At 33.5% G+C, this 18,980-nt stretch overlaps 1 protein-coding gene across 1 annotated transcript; it reads right to left on the reverse strand.

The window, feature by feature from the left end:
• Positions 1-1,926: 1,926 nt before the first annotated feature.
• Positions 1,927-18,644, reverse strand: LOC143226147 (uncharacterized). The gene is made up of 2 exons (XM_076456731.1): positions 18,535-18,644; positions 1,927-5,057 (listed from the first exon to the last, which is right to left on the reverse strand). The coding sequence occupies exon 2, from the start codon at positions 5,027-5,029 to the stop codon at positions 3,626-3,628; it is 1,404 nt and encodes a 467-aa protein (XP_076312846.1). The 5' UTR covers positions 5,030-5,057; positions 18,535-18,644; the 3' UTR covers positions 1,927-3,625.
• Between the last annotated feature and the right edge of the window lie 336 nt (positions 18,645-18,980).

An 18,980-nucleotide genomic window follows, 5' to 3' on the forward strand; every position in this document is an offset into this window, starting at 1 on the left:
ACAACTCCAACAAAGACACTCGAGACGTAACTGAACAAATTACTACTACAAATGAAAAAAAGCCAACACAATTACACAAACACTTTATTCCTACCTACGTAAAACCGACTCACGCACACCGCAAATATACGGTATCCCCAAACCTCATAAACCAGATTGTCCATTACGACCAATAATGTCCACATATGAATCGTTTAATTACAATCTTGGTAAATACATAGCATGGGCATTCTCTAAATATGTAACATCAGCCAGCTCATTCATCAAAGACTCTTTTAATTTCAAGTCTAATCTAAATCAACTTAATCATAAAGCCTTAATGGCCAGTTTCGATGTTATATCCCTCTTTACAGAAGTTCCAACCACTGAAGCCTGCAAGATAGCCTTAGAACTATATCCGAGACCCTAACCCAACTATAGAAATTCCCAGTAACCAGTTAGCAACCCTCATAGAATTCACCACGATAAAGACAAACTTCATGTTCAACAACCAAAACTATATACAAACAAATGGCCTAAGCATGGGCAACCCAGTATCACCAGTTCTAGCCAATATTTTTATGACACAAGTTGAAACACAAGCAATTAACACAGCATTACATCCACCACTATACTGGTACAGATATGTAGATGACACGGTTGCGGGATTCAAATCTACAGAACACATACTTAATTTTTTTTCAATCACATTAACTCTATACATCCCAACATTAACTTCACATGTGAACAGGAAGAAAGCAATCAAATATCATTTCTTAACCTCAAAATTACAAGAACCGACACACAATTCAAAACAGAAATCCACCGAAAAATCACCCATACTGGACTGTACATTCCTTGGGACTCAGCACATGAAACGAAACAAAACCTCAACATACTAAGAAACCAAATAAACACAGCCATAAAACTATGCTCACCAGATAAAATTAACGATGAATTAGACAAAATAAAACAATACTTCATCAACATCAATAAGTTTCCTCCACAAACCGTAGAAAACATTATACGCACACACCTAGACAAAAAGCAAAATCAACCACCAACTAAAGTAAATACAGCTCACGAATCAAAAAACCACGAAACCATATACTGCTGTATACCATATATTCCTGACATCAGCAAACAAATAACCAACATTTGGCAAAAATTAGTAACAAAATATGACATTCCAGTTAATACCAAATTTATTCAAAAACCAGGCACAAAACTGAGGTCTATACTATGTAAAAACTACACTGACAAACACCACACCAACATTATTTATAAAATACAATGTGATAACTGCCACGACTTCTATATTGGAGAAACAAGTAGAAAAATGGAAACCAGATTCAAAGAACATAAAAAGTCACCTTCACACGTTTTCGAACACTGCAAGTCAAATAAACACAACATAACCATAGAAAACACTCAAATACTAAATAAAGAAACAAACATAAACAAACGCAAAATTAAAGAAGCCTTACTTATATAACAACTTAAACCCAAAATAAAGCAATATAAAGGAACGCCTTTATACCTATATTAATATAATAAAATAAATAAAATTATATATTCAAACATCTAATACCGCCCTCTACATTTCGACACACAGTTACACAACCCCTTTCAAACATGTGGTCAGCTTCCGGTCAGTTACCTCTTTCTTTGTGAACCTGACGATGACCGAAGAAGGTCGAAACGTTGTTCGCTCTTCTATGTAAAATATTTTCTCAACCCAAACGAGCCGTTTTTTGCATATAAATTAAGCTACTCCTGGCCCCTCGTGCTTAAGAGTTAGTAAATGTATTGCTTAACTATCTTATTGTTAAGATATTAGGGTTGCTTCAATAACCTGAGCAAGCTAGCGTAAAATTGCGGTTTTATTACAATTAGTATAATGAATGAAAGAAATTATCAATTTAACAAACTGTTGAAATCAACATGAGAATTAACAGAAGAGCTTAATACATAATACTTAGTATATAATACTTGAATTAATGTTTATTTTGGAACGAATATTTGAGTTTATTTTTTTTAATTGACCTGTAAGTCACATATTAAACAGAATTCGTAGAAGTTCTACAACTCAGTCTCTATACTGTCTGGTTTCGAATGTGTATTTTCAACACGTATTTTATAGATTATTATTGTGCAAATAGATAAACATGTAAGACAATGGGAAAGGGATGGAATGTAACTAACTGATAATGTTTTACTAGGTTTCCAGTCGACGAGATCTATATGTATTTTTGGAGCAATACGGTTCTTAAACGTTATTTTAGTAACATAAAATTGTATAGTGCTCTGCTCCATGTCTGTAGACTTACAACGTTAGAAATCGGGTTTTCATACCCATGGTAGGCAGAGTACAATATCTCATTTTGTGTTAACTATAAAACAAACGAACAAACTATTTTAAACATGCAAAGTTATTCAGTTGTACTGTAAGAAAATAGCAAATGGAGAATCGATGGATAAAAAATATATTTTTACTGTTTTACTTATTTCTTGAGTTGTTGTTCTCACTAATTCTGAACAGGAAGAGAATCGATGGCTAAGTAAATATATATTGTACTGTAATAAACGTATGCTTTCTTTAACTCTTGTTAACATTTCGGGTTGTGTATAGTAGGTGCACAGTTCAAGCTGACATTCCCCGAATACATTTCCACTTTCACTATGGAACCGTTACTAACTTTACAGTGAAAATTACAGAAGCCAGATAAAGCTTCTGGCGGGAAGATTAACTTAATAGCAGTCTTTCCTCTTATCAACTGTTCACAGTTGAGTCTCTGACCTGGCTGTTAACTTATGTGCACATAAGGTGCCCGTTGAGGTAAAAGAACAAATAGTAGATAGCGTGGTTTTTAAAATTAATGTAAATTAATAAACTCGCTCGTCTTATATATAACAGTCACTGAGGTCAGTCGCAGAACATCCATTAAATAATTTGCGCTATTTTCTAGTCTTTGTTCTAAATTTTGCGCATTTCTTGTTACTCTCTTCAGTTGTTCTCTGTGATCTACGTGTCAAGTAATGCGTAGTTTCAGACAGAGGTAATCAACATTGTATTTACTAATATTCGAAGCCAAGACATTTCAAAATGTAGTCGCTATTGCACGTGCATACTTTCACTTTTGTTATTCTTGCTTAAAGTAATTTGTATATTAGTTAAATATTTCTACATATTCGGTGACTGATTCAGGGTATTAAAAATTAAGAATCATAATCGTGAGAAATATCAAATGTTATAAATCTATCTATAGGTCGATTATAATGTTATCCACAGCTACAGTTTAGAGCATTAGGGCTACAATATAAAGGCTGGTATATAAATGTTGTTTCTATGCTTTTATAACAAGCGAATGCTAGAGCCTCAGACAATGTATTTTATCATAAAGGCACAAATATATGAGCACATGTACCTAATTGAGATGAGTTTAAAAGTAAACCTATAATCTATGATTATGTATTTAGAGAGGAAAAAGGTTATGAAGCGAATGTAAGTATGTTGTTGTTTTGTTAAATTGATGGAGAATTATTTTTCTGCCCACAAAGAATGTTATTGTACTTCTATTTATTTATTTCCATTATTTAGGCATAAAAATTAAAAGAATAAAGTATATTTATTTTTTTCTAAACGTCACTGTGGAAACCATTTTAGAAGCATTTTGTTTATTTCTCTTCCGTAACGTTTTGGAATTGTCCGATCGTCAACAACCGCCGTTTTAAGTTTTGTCCTCGAGCAGTTCTTCACGTGTAACACAAGCGCCACGTCATTAAAACCATGTGATTCATATCCAGGTATGAGTTTGAATACATCATGCTGTTTGGTGTAAATCACCTTCTCTGGCTTGTAAATATTCTTCTGATACCAGGTGATGGTCTCAGGAAGAGGTGTTCTCCATGTTTTCTGAAGGAGTTGGAAGTTGCCATAATCCTCAAACATTGTTTTATTTGGGTTTTTATTCAAGCATAGAAAAGAGAGAGGAAAACGAAAGTACGCTGTGTTACTATAAATGTGACTTAGACTTTCCATCATTTGAAGCAGGTTTTGGTTCTTTAATGGCACTATCATTTCGTCGATGTCAACGTTCACTATGTACTCATACCTATATTGGTACCTATATGTGCAATCTTGCAGCTGAGTAAACTGAGCAAACGTAATATATTCCTTGCTGTAATATTTGGGTATCGGCCAAGTAATACTCCATGGCAGTAAATCAATAGATATTCCAGATTCAACCATCTTCAATATTAAATTTTTTATCTCTTGAATCGGTTGACTCTCATAAAAAGTAAAGTGGGAAACACCAAGAGCATTGTAGTAAGCAACAAATTCAGCAAACTGAACAGCAGAATAAAAAGGCAGGTATATAGGCTGGACACAAACAACGATCTTTCCTTTTCTTTGGCTATCAGAATGTCGAAAGTTATTACGTACTGGAATCCACAATAGATTATCAACGTTCGAATTTTTTTCCACAATGGTAACCCATTTAGGTACAATGTTCGTAAAGACTTTATGAGAACAGTTAATGAATAATGACGAACATATTTTCACCCATGAATACCCTGTGACATCTGTTGTGCTGTAATTTTCTCTGTCCATGCTCAGTAGACATTGAACGTTTTTAAAAGGAGGTACCAGACCATTGTACTTTCCAAAAACTCGTACAAATGGAAGAGATTGGGGATTTCCCGTTTCAACAGTGCGGTTATCATAATATGCCGAGTAAACAGATAACTTAGGACACACATCTATCCAGTCGTCAATCCAAGTTTCTGCGAATATTTCTTGTTCAACATCTGTTTCTTCTTGAAGTTTTTTTTTAATCCCAAATGAACGTAAGTATCTTTCACGTTCCACATTATTTTCTAAGGTAAGACTATAATTAGCATTGTTCATTGTAGCTTGCTTCTTGTTTACTTGGGATATGATTGGTTTTTTAGTTATCCATAAAAAAGATGTGAGAGACCGAAATAGAAAAAACAAAATGCAACCTATCACAAATAAAAAAAAAGTTCTTCTTTTTTTCATCAACATTTGTCTTGGCTCTTTAACGCAGGAAAAACTGTAAAATGAAAATATGTTCATTTAAGTACATTATTAAGTATAGTATTATGTAAACTAGCTCGATTAACCGAAATATATATATATATATATATTATTACACATAATACAATATGAAGTAGTTCGGTGGAACGGAATATGTATTTTACATTTACTGTTTAATTAAATCAGAGGTATAATATTTATTTGTACGTGCAAAAATTACGTTTGTGATCCACAACATTTATTTATATATCATCGTAACGTAGTGTAGTGTTCATTAACTGAGTGATTCGTTATACGTGTATATATATATCAGGTTATCCCATAAATAATGTCAGAAAATTTAATACAGAAAGTGCATCATCATTTCTGTCTTTGTAGAAAACTTTAATAACTAAAATATGTAGTAGGACGTGTATAAAAATGTTCAGACAAATGAAAGAAACTAACTCAACTCCACTTTTTCAGATAATTAATCAAATAAACCCTTATAAAGATGGATGTATTTGAGGAGCACATTAGGCATATAATGCTTTATGAGTTTAAAGAAGGCAATAATGCAGAAAAACTACATGAAACATTCAAGGTGTTTATGGTGTGGAGTTTCTCAATGAAAAAAATGTCGAAGGTGGTTTCAGAAGTTCAGATCAGGTTACTGACTACAGCTTAAGTGATGCGCCACATTCAGGTCGTCCTGTTGAGTGTAATGATGACTTGTTGCTGGCTGCACTTGATGAAGATTGTGTTGTAACAATTGAAAAAATTGCACAGAAGCTTAATTCAATCCATTCAACTGTTCACCGTCATCTGCAACAGCTTGGAAAGGTCTCAAAACGTGGAAAATGGGTTCCCCATGATTTGACAGAACCCAACCTTAGAGCAAGAGTAGATATTTGCACTTCTCTGCATTCTCTTGAATGTAACTTACCTTTTTTAGACACGTTAGTGACTGGAGATACAAATGGGTATTTTATAAAATTGTTAAGTGCCGCAGACAACGTAAACTGGTTAAAGCACAGCCCAAAATGGACAACCACCCTAGAAAAGTCTTATTAAGCGTTTGGTGGGATATTGTTGGTGTGATCCACTTTGAATAGCTGTCACTCGATGTAACAATTACATCAGACTTCTATTGTCAACAGTTAGAGCGCTTGAATGTTGCACTAAAAGAAAAGAGGCCTGCTTTGATCAATTGTAAAGGTGTTGTGTTACATCAGGATAATGCTCGGCCCTATACAGCAAGGATCACATTTGCAAAGATTGAAGAGCTAGACTGGGAAAAACTTCCACATCTTCTTTATTCTCCAGACCTTGCCCCATCTGATTATCATCTATTCCAAAATTTGCAGAACTTTCTTGGTGGAAAAGACCTTGGAACACATGAAGATGTCAAAACTACCCTCTCCACATTCTTTTCCTCCAAACCCAAATAATTTTTATAGAAGTGGCATTCAGAATCTTGTGAATCATTGGCAGGAAGTAATTAATAATAATGAAACATACATTATTGATTAAATAACATTAAAAGCGTTTGAAACCCCTTCTCTTTTTCTACACCTAAAATCGGACATTACTTAAATGGTGGCCTTACATAATAAATTACTATTACTGTCATATGAATGAATAATTAATTCATTATATATATCTATAATGAATTGTTAATGCAGTAACTCTGTGGATCACATTCTGCATCATAACACCTAATAAACAGTAATGTAAGACTATGTCACAGTATCTATCGCCACATGCCCTACAAATAAACCAAGTCATAATATCTCAATAAACCTTGAGGTATTCTGACATAAGCAGTAAGTAAATCACGATCTTTTTTGACGGAGACACTAAATAAACTACGAGCTGTACTAACTTAGATAGTAATGCAAATTTATTCTGTAAACCATGATATTTCTTTGTTTCGGATATTCGCTCATAGTAACATTTGAACTATTTGCACAAGCTGTTTTATATTTTGAAGAGACAGACTAGAATGGAGGCAGCTAGTTAAATGCACTTATCAACAAGTCTTTTCTCACTTCAGCCGTGTGATGAAATTTGACTGTCACTTTCATAACATTTTCATGACTGCAAACGTATAAAAAGTTGCCAACGCCAAGGAGACTTTAATTGAATGATTGGTAAAGTATACCTGCCTTTCCTTGGGATATTATGTTGACTTATTCTAGATGTCAGTGTGTGTATTTTGAACCCATCTCAGTGTAAACGTATAACTTACATACTTTTGCTGCCTTTTTACTGGATGTTGCCTGTTTATAAAGATAACCCTCCCGATGACTTGCCCTCCGAATTTAACTTTAAATAATAAAAACAATTTTAAAAACAACTACTTTAATTAATAGAGTCTTTCAATTGAAATATTAGAAGGTTACTTCCTCAAAACGATGTACATGCACGCACTAACATGGATAAGGGAAGTAATAATACCATGTGCGCACCCTTAGGGTTCACTTAGTATGGGTGCAAAATTTCAGGTATCCGGGTTTTCTCCTTTAGGAGCTATAGCGGTCACACCTATATAGGCATATATACATGTGTGTCTGTCTGGCTGTTTGTAATTCTATTTGTTATGTTAGGAATCACTCTTTTTTATGGAATTTTTTCACTGGCTTGTCTCATTAAAAAGATGCGCATGTGCACATGCATTTTCATATTTCTTTTCTATGTATTTTTTTGCATAAACAGATGCTCACGCCCATGTGCTCACACACATAATTAAATAATAATGCTCAGGTGCAAACCCTCAGGGTCCATTTAGTATAAGTGCAAAATGTTTGGTTTCTAACTTGTCTTCTGTTGGAGTTATGGTAGTCACTCTCACACACACATAGACAGACACACAGGGCCACTGACATACCATTTTATTATGGATTAAACCGATATCGTTGTTTAAAATTCAGTTAGAATCTGATTTGTTATTATGTGCGAGTGAATAACAAAAGCATAACAGTTGTCCCCTCACAGTGACACAGCAGTATGTCTGCGGAGTCTACCGTAGAAACCGTATTTCGATACCCGTAGTGAGCAGAGCGCAGGTAGTCCTTTGTATTGCTTTGTGCTTATTAACAATCAACAACAATGTAGCAGTTACGTAAGTAATTGTTTAAAAACTAGACAGTTTTTCTGATGTTCTGGTACCCTGATATTTTTCAGGTAGTAGTCAATGTCAGGTTTCATCTAAGATAATACTAGGTATACGGATACAGAAGGAATACCAATGGCAGTTGTAGAAATGAAACAGAATTTAAGTCTTGTGCCGAAAAAATTGAGTTCTTATTCAACAGTAAGACTGCAGTGGATTACCGTGGATTCACAGAAAGATTGAAATGTCTATACCAGAATAAGACATTACTATGCTATTGAAAACATATTTATTATTTTAATATTATTTAGTATAGGCAGGTGTACGTTTCACGCTTATAGCCGTATGTCCAGTTTTAACTGTAGAATAATGACCGTATATGAGATGTGGCGACGTTATGTTTTGACCTAGTTACTTATTGTTACGGAACCTTCTTTTGTGTTGCTTGCGTTTTGTCGTGAAAATAGTTACTGTAAAGCAGTATACACCACGTGGAGGTAGGCAGCAATCTTTTCCGTTGGCAAGTCAGATGATAAATCGAGGAGGTCCCAACCTTACTTGTTTTTGGAATGATCAGTAGTGTACGAGTAGCGCGTGCACAGCGAGAAGGATGGCACTGTAGAGTTTTGTAATTAGTGCTGTACTCCATGGATCTGAATTAACTAAGTTATAAATTTCACGAGTCTGAAACAATGTCCAGTGTAAGCGCAGTGCTTCATATAGTATGTTTATCACTTTGATTGGAATTTAGAGTTTGAACAAAGATTACCTTTCACAGAACTCATCACATTGTATTCAGTCTTTTACTTGTTTCAAATTTAAAGTCGTAGCATTCATTTTAATTCCACAGTAGTTTTACCTAAGTTTTCCAACCAATAAAACTTACTCTTGAATTATCAGTGTACTTGAGAACATCACAGATTAAAATATACAGAAAAAACAATTGTATTGTGACAACAATAGTCGTTATTCCAGAGTTTTTTCTTTCTTGACGAGTACATTTTACTCTACACTTTTAAGCGCTTGTGAGCTTTAACTATAAGCATTTTCAAATAAGAAAAAAAACGTTTTTCAGAAATAGAAGGATGTAACAGTTAAGGAAAAGGCTTTTCCAACAAGAACAGATGTTCTACGAGAGAACAATTGGCTCTCAGAAATGTCCTCTTTAAGGTGATCCATAATCACAAGTTTGCTGGAACCACAAGCCCTAGAAGGAAAGAGCACGCACAATTTTTTAGAACTTACCAATATGCAGCAAGCGTTCTCAGTAAGTATGTGACATGTAATATGAATGAAGTCGTTATGAGTGAAGTAGGCCTGGCATGGCCAGGTGGTTAAAGCACTTGACTCGTAACCCGAAATCCCCGTTACAACAAACATGCTCGTCCTTTCAGCCGTGGGGGCGTTAAAATGTGACGTTCAATCCCACTATTCGTTGGTAAAAGAGTAGCCCAAGAGTTGGCAGTGGATGGTGATGAATAGCTGCCTTCCCTCTAGTCTTACACTGCTACATTAGAGATGGCTAGCGAAGTTAGCCATCAATCCCACTTCGTTCAATCCCACTATTCGTTGGTAAAAGAGTAGCCCAAGAGTTGGCACTGGATGGTGATGAATAGCTGCCTTCCCTCTAGTCTTACACTGCTACATTAGAGATGGCTAGCGAAGTTAGCCATCGAGTAGTTTTGCACGAAATTCAAAAACAAATAAATAAAGAGTGAAGTAAAAACTTTGCTATTTCGTTTAATTTCATGTTTCCTTTACGTTAAGTATAGTGAATGAATTTAACAATGTTACACTATCTTGGTGGCTCAGCTCTTGGTTTTGACGGTTATCTGGACACATTGTAATTGAGAACATTATGTTTAGCACGTGTTTATATACATATATTTAAGTAAATATTAATCTTAATCTAAAATTTTAGTTTTCTTTAGTTCTGCTGACAATAATTTCTTGTTATGTAGATTTCTTCAGTATGTACTACAGATAACTATATATATATAAACAACAAAATCTTTATCTTTTAATTAAATTTGTCTTTAATTAAAACTGACTTTTCGATAAGTAGTAGCAGTTTTTAGCAGCGGCTGATTAGCTCATAGAACGGCTCTCAGATTTTTGTTTGTTTGTTATTTGTTTTTTTTAAGTATAAACTTTTAGTTCATATCTCCGTCATCTCCTGACCGATTTGAAATCTAATGAGAGTTTTGGGCTGAGGAGATCAAACCCTTTCGATTGATATATTTAACCAACTCCAAGGTCTCATAAATTAATTTACTCTAGTCTTGTCTAAAAGAATTTCAATATGAGATTTTATTGAATAATAAAATCGAATATGGTATACGCGCGCTCCATGCTTGGCATTTTTAGTGCACAAAAATATAGCTAATTAGAAGAAAGAAAATAGGCTCATAGATAAATTTATTTTAATTCTGCCTAAAAGAATTTCAAGTCCCAAGACTACCGAGAATCCCTTCTTGTTTACTCTTTATAGGAATAAATCTTTACATCCATTCAAGTTGCTTTATTCTAAACACGGCCCCAAAACAGCGTTCTTGGCCAAACGAAATTTGATACAGTCAAGGCTAAATGAGTTAAATAAACCTATATCAGCTTTTCACCAAAACACTTCTTTTTGTATGACACTACAACATAAAATTGAAATGAACATTAAATGATAAAGAAATATTCAATCAAGCTTTAAACAAGCCCAACATCTTAGACTGTAGTAGTTGTTCAAGAATATCTTTCTTTTCTGTTATCAACATATTTCTAAGCTTGGCTTTCATCACTTTATTCAGACGTCTAGAGGATTCTGTTGAACGGGAAGCCAAACTGGCTTAAGCCGTAAAAGAGGAGTGTGTGTTTTTTAGAGCCACGTGAGGCTATCTGCTGAGCCCAGTGTGTAAAGAGGAGTTTTTTTTTTTAGAGCCACGTGAGGCTATCTGCTGAGCCCACCGAGGGGAATCAAACCCCTGATTTTAGCGTTGTAAATCCGGAAAAATACCGCTGTACAAGCAGGGGGCACGTAAAAGAGGACACAACGTAAGTTTCTATTACATATTAACATAGTGTATTACGTTTTCTCAAAGCTGTCATTACATCAAACCAAGAAAGCTGAACAAAAGAAACAGTAATCGTCCAAAAGCAATTCAATAAATTGCAAGTTGTCGGTTCTTCTGTATTTGGTTCATTTTTTTCTAAAAGGGCGAGTCAGGTTCAAAGTAGATATCTTCCTTATTATCAGAATTTGGTGGTTTTGTATTTATGCAGAAACTGGTTCCTAATTAAACTGCAGCTGTATTAAAAATTCATTTTAGAAATTAACCCTATTTTTGTTCAAATCTAAATTAACTTTTCATTGTATAGGGTGTTACAAGTGCTATATGATCATCAGCAAGGATTCATCAAATTAATAAACACTTTCAGAACACACTAAAATCAACCTCAAATAAAAAAAAAACGCTATTTACAAAATTGTATTTATAAAATTAAAAAAAATATATTCATGACTGAATTTCAGGTTTGAATTTTTATTGTTATTAGTAAGAAAACAAATACAATTTTTTATATTTGTTTGATTAAATAGTGCAATATTCCCTTTATGAAGAATGTAGTAGTATGGGTACTGTATAAATATATCAAGGTTTTGACGAGCATGTCTGTGTTGTGGTACACATTATGTGGAGATGACATACAATCGTTCAGGAATATTATGTGACACAAATAAATCAATTATACTAGAAACAAATGTCAAGCAACAAAATTATAAAAATAAAGTGGTTGATAGTAATGCCGTAGCATTGCGATGTAAAATAAGGGGTGGTTACTGACTATTGAAGCATTATTGGAAGATACTCACCTGATACTTTTATCACTTGTGATAGAAGAATATATAGCAGCTCGATCCTGAAATGTATGATATATTGTGGATTGTTTGTTTGAAATGTAAGAACAAGAAGTGAGTTCACGCTACGTTTGAGGAAAACACTTTTACTTCATAATTTCTGTGATCTTAGTTGAAGATATTTTATATTGGATTGAATCAATGTATTCGTGAGTGGGTTAAATTGTTTGTGAAAAGTAATTTAAATGTGATATAAAATTTAAACTTGATGTACCCAATGTTTTTTATTGTGATCCAATATATTTAAAATGAATTAACCTTCACAAAAAAGTACCAAACAGCTCCAGAACCAGTTCCATCAGAAGAATCATATGTATATAGATTTTAACCTGCTCACAGCTCAACCGCAAGCGTCAATATCAACACAAATTTATATGCAAAAACGGCTCGTTTGGGTTGAGAAAATATTTTACATAGAAGAGCGAACAACGTTTCGACCTTCTTCGGTCATATAAAGGTTCAACAAGTGGGTTTCTCGACATCACTGAATATCAACACAAGAAGTAAAACTGTCATCACTGAAGTCCAACTCAACAGAAACTAAAAGCCATTATTGCGTGTATGCGAAGTATGTCATCAGAATAAAGCACGTTATATGCATTCGTTTGGTTGTTTTTATTTTTAACAAATATTACTTTTCACTTTGTTTTTCAATCATTTCTGGTTTTTTTCATAAAATTTATATTGAACTCTTATACATTTTTTTTTTAATTATTCGACCTATCGTGATTATTAAACCCAATAGGTTTGAAAAGTTTAATAGAGTGTAACGGCCTGTTAAATGAAAATAAGATGACATTCTGGAACCTTCAGTAAGGCCTTATCGTAGAAACAGAAACGTCTTTCTCTTTTCTTTTTTTTTTTACTCAACAGCAAAATTAATAACGTTAGGGGAACATTATCTGTATAAATAAAACCTATAGACACATTTCACACTTTGCGCATTCAGAACTCAAAGCCTGACTACTGAACTGCTTCATTCAAACGTTAACCTTGACTGGTTTTTGTGGGATTTAACTATAAAGATAGATAACATATAAATAGATAAAGATTCAAGAGCTAAATTATGTGTCTATATAATACGTATTATAATACGTATTCAGTTTGTAATAGAAATAAATATATTCTCTGTGTGTTATAATAAAATAAACAAATACTTACACAATAAAAATCTGTCAATTTATAATAGTAAAAATATCACAACGAAATAAAAAATTACCATGCAAAATATAAAATACAATAACAAAAATGTAAAATATAAAGATAATGCTTTAACAAAAATTATTTAATTTCTGTCCTGAAATAATTTAATTATTTGAAATTCCTATGTCTTCAGAAAGTTTCGAAATACAACTAGAATTAAAAACCTTCTGTTCCAAATAATAAACACATGTATTTAATATTTATACTTATCTAACGTTATTCTATGTTACATTTCTTCTTTTGTATTATTATAAACATTATGCTGAATCGCTGCGAAATTATTATATTTCATATGGAAACAAATGTATAAATGGTAACACGTCTGCCCCATAAATTCAACAATAAATCTATAAACTTAATACACTAAACATCCGGGTTTTGTTTCTAAATTTACATTTGGTTTTCATATTGTTGAATAAGGTCTTTTTGTCTGTTTGTTTACAGTTAAGTACAAATCTACGCAAAGGGCTAACTGTGCTCTGTCCACCACAGGTATCAAAACCAAAGTTTCTCGCATTGTAAGTTCGCAGGCATATAGCTGTGCCACTGAGAAAGTTGAATAAGTTTTTACCTGTTTAATATTCTATATTCTAATACTGAATCTATTAAAAATAAAGTATTTGAGCTTGTTTAATCTCGAGGATCGTTCTTAACAAAGGCAACCTCACACAGAATTATTTGTAAGGTTTTTACCACAAATTTATCATATTCCTCATACTTCAACTTCTTAACCCTTATTTCATTATTTTCTTATCTGTAAAGATTCAGAATGTATAGTTTTTTAACCATAATCATTTAAACATCTCCAGTTGAGTTTATAGTTATTTGAAAACTTCTTATTTTTGGTTTACATTAAATATATTTTGTTTACTGACATTTATAAATTATTTTCTCACAAAAGCATATTCCTATATTATTAAACTATAATTGGTAATACGTTATATTTATTCAGTGCTATTAAAATTAAATTTCGCCACCGCATCATTAGCAAGCTTAATAATATCTCATTCTAATTTTTGAATATACGAATTATTAGCGCAAATTATGAATGAAATAATTTTTAAAACAGAGAATTGTGGAAAACCATACTTTATCGTGTTTTATTTCTTATCATATTTTTAATTCTGCCGATTTGTGTTTTATTTAAAAAAACTTTTGAAATCAGTTTATTTCTAAACCTCCCATTTTTATAGAGCTTTCAGATTTTCGGCTGTGCCAATGTTGAGCCAGTGGTAAGTCAGCACTTAAAATCAGGTTTAGATTCCTAGTGGGCAGAACACAGGTAACTCATTGTGTAACATTATGTTTTACAACAAACAAACAACATTTCTTTTTACCACTATTTCCAATATCAAGCGCGTAAGGCGTGAGACTCGTAATCCGAGGGTCGCGGGTTCGCGCCCGCGTCGCGCTAAACATGCTCGCCCTCCCAACCGTGGGGGCGTATAATGTGACGGTCAATCCCACTATTCGTTGGTAAAAGAGTAGCCCAAGAGTTGGCGGTGGGTGGTGATGACTAGCTGCCTTCCCTCTAGTCTTACACCGCTAAATTAGGGACGGCTAGCACAGATAGCCCTCGAGTAGCTTTGTGCGAAATTCCAAAAACAAACAAACAAAACAATTTCCAATATATATATATAAACGTATACTGTGAGATAATATATCAAAAGTTTTTTTGTATATCGACAAGAAATACCGAGGTAATAATTTATTATATAATAAATTATAAATTTTATCTGTTAGTTTTACTAGAACATCTTTAGTAGTTAATTATTTTCCAAATTCATATTGATGGTTAAAAAAATATTTTGGTACGCAAGATCTTTTTCAACAATTTTTTGTAGAATTTGGGGAAAATATTTTGTTTTATTTTGCGCAAGGATACACAAGACCTATATGTCACTAATTTAAGAGTGTAAGACTAGAAGGAACGCAGCTACTTATGACCATTTAAAGACAAATCTTAGGCTACTTTTTACCATTGTCATACTATAACTCTCCCTCCTTCTGACGCTTGAAAAGGAAAGCACGTTTGACGCGACGCGAACTCGCGCATCCTAACCACCTTTCTATGGCGGCCCTTTAGATTAAAGTATTGGGTTTATAATTTATAAAATTATACCTATTTCTTATACAATGAAATATCTATTATTCCTTTTCAAGCATCCATAAAAATATTTAAATTATTAATAATATATGGATATCTATCACTTACATTCTTATAAATACCACTTTGATGTTATGTTTTTTTACGACTCTAACAATTATACAATTTAAACATAAATATGTTTGGCTAAATTGTCTATTTGATTCATCTATATATGACTTAAATTCATAAATTCTTAATAATTCCATGTAAACATCAAATATATTAGAAACGCACTGCCTACGAATGCTAAAGAATGTCAAAACGTAGTTCGATACTTGGCATGTCACTGCAACATTATATCAACTATAGTTATTACACCACTTGCGCATCTGAATATCAAAATCGCTTAATTATATTATGTGATAAATCTTCTGCGTGATTTCAAGATTTCGATTCCTAAAATACAGGATTAGCTCATTTCCTTCTTGCTTTATTGATTTCCATATTTTCTATTTCCAGTTGATTATTTAACTTTATTTCTTCAATTTCCTGGGTGAATACAGTCATAATACTAATAATGTTTAACATCTCATTCGTCTTACTGGTGTATATTCAGCACCCTTTCTGTAAGTAAATAATATCATTCTTTATCACTCTTTTCATTTTTAAAATACGATTTTCATCAAAAGTAGTTCTTACCAATGTTTCGTCTTCCAATGTAAATTATTTATTTTCGTGATTAGTTCTTAGCATTTTTAGTTTGTGCTCCATACTTTCGTGATTTGTCAATGTGGCAGAACTTAGGATTTCAACTCTCGTGATGCCAAGTTCATGTCAACAGGCTTGCAACCCTAAAATCCGCGTTTAATTCTTCTCGGTGGACACAGCAGATTGTTCAATGTGTCTTTGCTTTAAAATAAACACAAAGTTCGAAGTCGTGCGATGATACGAAACGTTCTTCGCACTGTAGGTTCGTTATAGTAGTGACAATCAGTTTTCTAGCATAGATGGGGGATGACAGGGTGTAGCTGTCTGTCTACTTTCTCTCTAGAGAGCAGTTGAAAATTAAGGCGGCGACATATATTTTAATTATTTATTCTATGAATACAGATTGTTCACGATTGCTTCGCGAATCACTTGTAGTCGTTAATTTGTACATGTTAATACTATATCTGCAATTTTATTATCTTCTTGTATTCCTTTTTTATGCTGAGTTTCTCCAAAACTGTCATAAAAAAATGTAATAATGTTTTCCCACGTTTATTTTCAGCACATAGGACATTCACTTCATATGGCCCTGCATAGCCAAGTTGGTTAGGGCCCTCGACTCCTCATCTGATGGTCGCGGGTTCGAACTCCCTTCACACTAAACTTGCTCGCCTTTTTAACCGTGTAGGCTTTATAATGTTTCGGTCAATCCCACTTTTCATTGGTAAAAGAGTAGCCCAAGAGTTTGCGGTGGGTGATGATGACGTGCTACCTTTCCTCTAGTCTTACATTGCTAAATTAGTGACGGCTAGCGGAGATAGCCCTTATATAGTTTCCACGAAATTAAGAAAAAAAACTCGCTGCACGTAGTGGTTAGGGCGTGAGACATGTTTGTATTTTCTTGTATTCCTGCAATTCTACTCAAGGTGTATCAGTGCTAGCCATCCCTAATTTTTGTACTAATAGATAACAGAGAAGACATTTAGTTCGCTCATGAAGTACTTTTATCTGATCGAATAGAGAGATTTCTCCATGATTCTTAAAGCGCACTTACGACTCCAAAGGAAAAAACTTGATTTTTTTTCTATGTTTTGGCAGTAACAAGATGCAAACATGGGACACGCAGATCCATAATCTGGCACGAAATATTTTCCCATGGTAACCATATTTTATTACATAACCTTAAAGCTAGTTTAATCTACTAAGTTCGGGTTGTTATCCTCAAATATGCTGCATGTAGAGAGAAGTAGCTTATGGAAAAGTTTCGAAATAAATTGAACATTGCTATTAAAACAAGCCTGTCTGGCTGCTTGTGCTAGTAAATACTAATCGTAGTATTCATACCTCATTAAAAAAATTAAAAAAGTGAATGTATCCTAAAACAGGACTTTTTTTTCTCCGAAAGGTACCCCAAGGGAAATATGTTCAGATTGTGCTTTTAAGACGTGTGTTACTCGTTGAATGAAAATGAATCAATGTACAGGGCTTAAAATTTTCATAAATTTAACTGATATAAACTTTAATGATTTTATATATTAAAATCAGTACCGTTTATCAAAATTAACTTTTTTTAAAGAGCTCTAGTATCTCAGTGCTAAGTTAAATATTACACCAATAAAGATATAATTAACTCTTCACGTGTGGTCCTGATGAAAGTCATGATTTTTTTGTGAGGAGAATACCTTTAGTTAAAATTTTATTCTATAATAAAGAAATAATTGTTACTCATCCTACAGTTAGTTTTCTAAATCTTGAATAACCAAGGTGTGAATTCATTTATGGATTTTTGTTTGTGGTGCCATTCAATAGATGAGGAAGAGGTTTTGGTAGCATACATACAGAGTAACATCCACGCGTTACAGTAAGAAGAAGAAAGTTTGTTTGTTTTTGAATTTCGGACAAAGCTACATGAGGGCTATCTGCGCTAGCCGTCCCTAATTTAGCAGTGTAAGACTAGAGGGAAGGCAGCTAGTCATCACCATCCACCGCCAACTCTTGGGCTACTCTTTTACCAACGAATAGTTGAATTGACCGTCACGTTATAACGCGGCTGAAAGGGCGAGCATGTTTGGTGCGACCGGGATGCGAACCCGCGACCCTCAGATTATGAGTCGCACGCCTTAACACGCTTGGCCATGCCGGGCCAAAAAGAAGCATCCTCGTATTGTTATATTTAAACACAGTTATAGACCTCTAGAGCTGCTCACTCTCAAGTTATTACTATTACATAAACAACTTCAGGGCTATTAGGAACTGCTTATGACATTGGAACTCAAGTTCACCAGAAATGCATGAAACATTAAGCAACAACTCACGTACATTTCTTGTCAAGATTTCAAGAAACACGAAAGATTAAACTATATTCATTATATAACATATCAAACTACATACAAATTACACTGAGTGGTTAAGACAACAACTGATCGAATAGTGGGATCTGTCCGTAACTCTTTAAACGAAATAAATGTTTCGATAACTTTACAGTAAATATTTACCTTTTGGTGTCATAAAGCTAAGTTTCAAATGATAACGCTATCGATCAACCTGGATACTTAAAGTTCACTGGTGTCCTACGTGTAAATATATAACATTAACCATGAGTAATGTAATTGTACATATACCATGTGCATGTACCTATTCATTGTAGAAAATATCAACATATGGCACTTGTGCAATCCATAAACAGTCGAATGAAACTTCATTTCACCGTTCACCATATGTTTAAGTGAAATGCCAGCGTTTGTTTTTGCAATATACTTTTGAAGCAGTTATAAATAGAAGAAAATACACCTGTGTTGATACGCTCCAATTTGCTAAATAGTACAACGCGACAGATTGTTCTCAGTATTTTTTCTTTCCAACTGTTAATATTTTGTTTTAATTCTATTGTTTATGGGAATTATTGTAAATGATTTGGATTTCACTGTATATAGTTGTAATA

This window comes from Tachypleus tridentatus, chromosome 9, assembly GCF_004210375.1.
Source record: "Tachypleus tridentatus isolate NWPU-2018 chromosome 9, ASM421037v1, whole genome shotgun sequence".
In the NCBI taxonomy this organism is placed as follows: Eukaryota; Metazoa; Arthropoda; class Merostomata; order Xiphosura; family Limulidae; genus Tachypleus; species Tachypleus tridentatus.